This window comes from Nothoprocta perdicaria, unplaced genomic scaffold (assembly GCF_003342845.1).
Source record: "Nothoprocta perdicaria isolate Ctin4 unplaced genomic scaffold, notPer1 scaffold_83, whole genome shotgun sequence".
NCBI lineage: Eukaryota > Metazoa > Chordata > Aves > Tinamiformes > Tinamidae > Nothoprocta > Nothoprocta perdicaria.
Window position 1 is genome coordinate 2073888 of NW_020456121.1, and position 4852 is coordinate 2078739.

At 56.9% G+C, this 4852-nt stretch overlaps 1 protein-coding gene across 1 annotated transcript; it reads left to right on the forward strand.

Moving 5' to 3' along the window:
* Positions 1 to 253: 253 nt before the first annotated feature.
* On the forward strand, positions 254 to 2652 carry TTC30B (tetratricopeptide repeat domain 30B). The gene has a single exon (XM_026052081.1). The coding sequence runs from the start codon at positions 254 to 256 to the stop codon at positions 2231 to 2233; it is 1980 nt and encodes a 659-aa protein (XP_025907866.1). The 3' UTR covers positions 2234 to 2652.
* The last annotated feature ends 2200 nt before the right edge of the window (positions 2653 to 4852 follow it).

The window sequence follows — 4852 nt, forward strand, 5'->3', positions numbered from 1 at the left end:
GAAGTGCCCGCTGCGGCCCAGGACAGCGCTGAGACCCGGCCCGGCCGCCCCCGCAGCTGCCGCGGCGGGAAYCCTCCCACCGGCCCCTTCCCCGCACGGGGCCGCTCGGGCGCCATTTCCCGGCGGCGCCGCCGGCCGTTGCCATGGCGGCGGGGACACTTCCGGGGGAGAGCGGCGGCCGTTGCCGCGGGAGCGCGGGCGCTTCCGGGGGAGAGSGGCGGCCGTTGGCCGCCGTTGGGCCGTTGGCGGGGCCATGGCGGCGGACGGCGAGTACACGGCGGTGACGTACGGCCTGATCCGCAGCGGGCGGCTGGCCGAGGCGGCGGCGCTGCTGAGCGCCGAGCTGCAGCGCAGCGGGCGCTCGCGGGGCGGCCTCTCGCTGCTCGGCTACTGCTACTACCGGCTGCAGGAGTTCGCGGCGGCGGCCGAGTGCTACGAGCAGCTGGCGGCGCTCGAGCCGGGCCTCGACGCGTACCGGCTGTACCGGGCGCAGGCGCTGCAGCGCGCCGGGCTGCACGGCGAGGCGCTGCGCGCCGCCGCGCCACTGCTCGACGTGCCGGCCTACCAGGGCCGCGCGCTGCGCCTGCAGGCCGCCGTGCGCTACGCKCAGGGCGAGCTGGCCGCCGCCAAGAGCCTCGTGGAGGAGGCGCGGGCCGCGGCGGGCGAGCGCGCYGCCGAGGCGCCCTGCGAGCTGCCCGAGGCCGAGGTGAACCTGGGCTGCCTGCTCTACGGGCAGGGCCGCCACGAGGAGGCGTGCGGCAAGTTCGCGGGCGCCATGCAGGTGCTGGGCGACTGCCCCGAGCTCTCCTACAACATGGCGCTGTGCTGCTACGCCACCAAGCAGTACGCGCCCGCGCTCAAGCACATCTCGGACATCATCGAGCGCGGCATCCGCCAGCACCCCGAGCTCGCCGTGGGCATGGGCACRGAGGGCATCGACGTGCGCAGCGTGGGCAACACGCTGCTGCTGCACCGCACCGCCCTCGTGGAGGCCTTCAACCTCAAGGCGGCCATCGAGTACCAGCTGCGCAACGTGGAGGCGGCGCGCGAGGCGCTCACCGACATGCCACCCCGCGCCGACGAGGAGCTCGACCCCGTCACGCTGCACAACCAGGCGCTCATGAACATGGAGAGCCAGCCCAGCGAGGGCTTCGAGAAGCTGCAGTTTCTCCTGCTGCAGAACCCCTGCCCACCAGAGACCTTCGGCAACCTGCTGCTGCTCTACTGCAAGCACCAGTACTACGACCTGGCGGCCGACGTGCTGGCCGAGAACGCCCACCTGACCTACAAACTGCTCACGCCCTATCTGTACAACTTCCTTGACGCCATCATAACCTGCCAGACCGCTCCCGAGGAGGCTTTCCACAAGCTGGACGAGGCGGCAGGGACACTGACAGAGCAACTGAGAAAACTCACAAAGCAGGTGCAGGAAGCTCGGCAAAATCGGGACGACGAGGCCATAAAAAAAGCAGTAAACGAATACGATGAGACTCTGGAAAAATACGTGCCTGTCTTGATGGCCCAGGCAAAGATCTACTGGGACATGGAGAACTACCCAATGGTAGAGAAGATCTTCCGCAAGTCGGTGGAGTTCTGCAACGAGCACGAGGTGTGGAAGCTCAACGTAGCTCACGTGCTCTTCATGCAAGAAAACAAGTACAAGGAAGCCATTGGCTTCTACGAGCCCATCGTTAAAAAGCACTACGATAACATTCTCAAYGTCAGCGCCATCGTGTTAGCCAACCTCTGCGTTTCCTACATCATGACAAGCCAGAACGAGGAGGCCGAGGAACTCATGAGGAAGATTGARAAGGAGGAAGAGCAGTTGTCCTACGACGATCCAGATAAAAAGATCTACCATCTCTGCATTGTCAACCTAGTCATCGGTACCCTCTACTGCGCAAAGGGGAACTACGACTTTGGCATTTCGAGGGTCATTAAAAGCCTAGAGCCATACAACAAGAAGTTAGGCACCGATACATGGTATTACGCCAAAAGGTGTTTCCTGTCCTTGCTGGAGAACATGGCCAAGCACATGATAACGCTGCGCGACAGTGTTACTCAAGGGTGCATCCAGTTCCTGGAGCACTGTGAACTGTATGGAAGAAACATCCCCGCTGTCATAGAGCAGCCACTTGAGGAGGAGAGGATGCACAGCGGCAAGAACACGGTTACGTATGAAGCCAGGCACTTGCGGGCACTCATGTACGAGATCATCGGGTGGAACAYGTGAGCGTTCCCAGGGACCACGGGAGTCACCTCACACCCCTTTTGATGCTCACCCCTGCTGATGCTCACCACAGCGATACGCTTCTTCCTGATTGCTCACATTTAAATATTTTATCCTACGTTTTAACAGCATGCCATGGAAAATGGCATACTTGCATAAATTCACATACCAGGAATAAATTCACATAACCAGGAGCATTCTCAGTAGTCAGTCCTATAAAATACACTTCAAGATCTACCGGCCAAGAACTTCAATACCAAAACGTCATGGAGTTTCGACCTCTAAAATATTTTATGCCCGTAACATTTGTTTCTTTTCGTCTGTTCACTATTAAAAGTGATTCATCATCCATCTCATCCAGCACAGAAACTGAGGAAACAATTGTTTTAATCTCCAATTTGTGCATTTGTGTAACATGTTTCTTTTGCTTTTTCCAAGTTATACTTGATACGGTACGGTATGGTTTTATATACTAAAGATAGCTTTTTTAATAAAAAACACTCCTATAAAAATGAACACGGCCTTTGCTAACTCAKTAATAGCACCCGAGTATTCTGGGAAATGATTGATCTAACACAGGGACCAGAAAGGAAAGGATATACTAGAACTAAGAAAACAGAGCTGAGCTTTAAGGAAASTGCAGCTTTTTCTTTTTCCACAAGCAGCACAAGAGATTCCTGTGCGCTCCAGGGGCGCGCGCGTGGAGCGGCAGTGCCCTGCGTGTCTGGCCTGTGGGCCCGGCCTCCAGGAGCCCGGGTCGGGTCGGCCCTTGCAGCCGGCGCCACCGCGGCCGCCCAGCGCTGCGGCCGCCTCCGCGCACGCAGCCCAGCGCTGCCCTCGCCCGCTGCGGCAGGACAGGACAGCTGCAATTCACACGGCAACTGCATTGCACACTGGGCAGCATAAACTGCAGCCTTCAAAAATAGGGTTTGGGGAAAGTCATGCCACACAGCAGGGAAAGAGGAGCAGCCCGTACGCAGCGGTGAGAACTTTGTTTAATACTCACTGCACACACTCCATACACAGCAGGGGACATCTGAAAACCTGCACTTTGAGACCCAACCTTCCCACAGCCGGGGGGCCRCCCCCACTCAGCACCCTGCACCACAAGGGCTCCCGCTGCGCGCGGAGGTACCGAAGGTACCGCAGCTTCACATGCGGTTGTGGCATCTCTGACCACAGAACAGCTGGGTCATGAAAAAGCACATAGAGCCATTACAGCCACTTTTATTGCTGTCTTTATACCGCATGTAATGTTATCACTGTGTGACTCGCACACAAAATACATTTGTAAAGACACACACATATATTTTTATTTGGTGAGAAGGGAGGACACCAAATAATGATGTAGTGCTGCTTAGAAATATAGTAAAATCTGTCCAAATTCATGCCCTATGCCAGTACGGTTCTTATTTAGTCCATAACTCAAAGTTGCTCATCTAAAAGGACACTAAAACCCTATACWGAAAGGGCTGATCTGACTCCTGGGCAGTGAAGGAAGGCAAAGAGCTGGAGCAAAACACGGTGCTCAAGCAGGAGCATCACTTCAAGGGACGGAAGGAGAGAAGGAACAAGGAGAAAGCGACTGGCAGCCCATGCTCCGCATGGCGCTCCGGGAGAGCGGCAGGACGCGCAGCCTCCTCTGCCGGCCCCGCGCACGCGGCCGCCCGTCCCGGCCGAGCTGCCGCAGGGCGTCACCTCAACTCGCCCCTCCAGCTGCTCTGGGCAACCTGCTCCGCAGGACCTTGCCGTGCAGCCAGCCCCATGCTGCCACTTCAGATACCAGGGTTCAAAACTTCTGCCCAGAACCGCCCTAGGGAAGCTGACACTGCTGTTTCATAAGTAACTCACATCTCATTTCAAGACCCTCCAGTTTTTAGCCCCTCTTGCACACACACAAGAAGAATCAGGACACCTGGCAGCGCAGTGGGACCTCGAGTAAGAGTTTTCAGCCTCAGGGTGCTGATGAGAACACARCAGTGTGAGCAGGGAGACAAGCACCAAGGGATCCATCTTCTCCTCATCCCTATGGTTCCTTTTCCCTCATCTCCTGCAGGCCCCTCCATCACAACCCCTGTGCAGGAGCCGGGTTCCTGTAGCAGCAACTTCCCTGTGAGGGCACCCGCCACAGGCCTCGGGGAGCAGCTGCATTCCAAAGGCATTGGRAATCTGAGATACTAACAATGTGCTATAGATCTTGAAAATCCTCCAAGAGCAGATGAGCAGGGGTGCTGCTAAATCTCRCTGCCAGGACTGCGCCCATCTTCACACTGTCACATGTGGCTCGTACAGAGAAAACAAACACGCTGAGACCATCTGGTCTGCCGAGAACTGGTCTGCAAAACAGATTTCCTAGAAAACTACCTTTCCTTTTTACACAAAGAGCTTAGCTGAGATGATAAAGTATCGCCTCCTTTCACAGCTGCAGGGGCCTTTTCTTGAAGGTCTTATCTGTCCTGTTTAAATGCCGTTGCCCAGCAGAGGAGGCTCCTGCAGAGCCCTGGTGCATTAGGAAAGAGACGACCAAGAATTATAGAAATAGATATAATGGTGGAAAGTGACCGAGCGTGAGAATTACCCCCAGAAACAACTGTTGCCGCTGAGCACCGAGGCGAGGAAGCC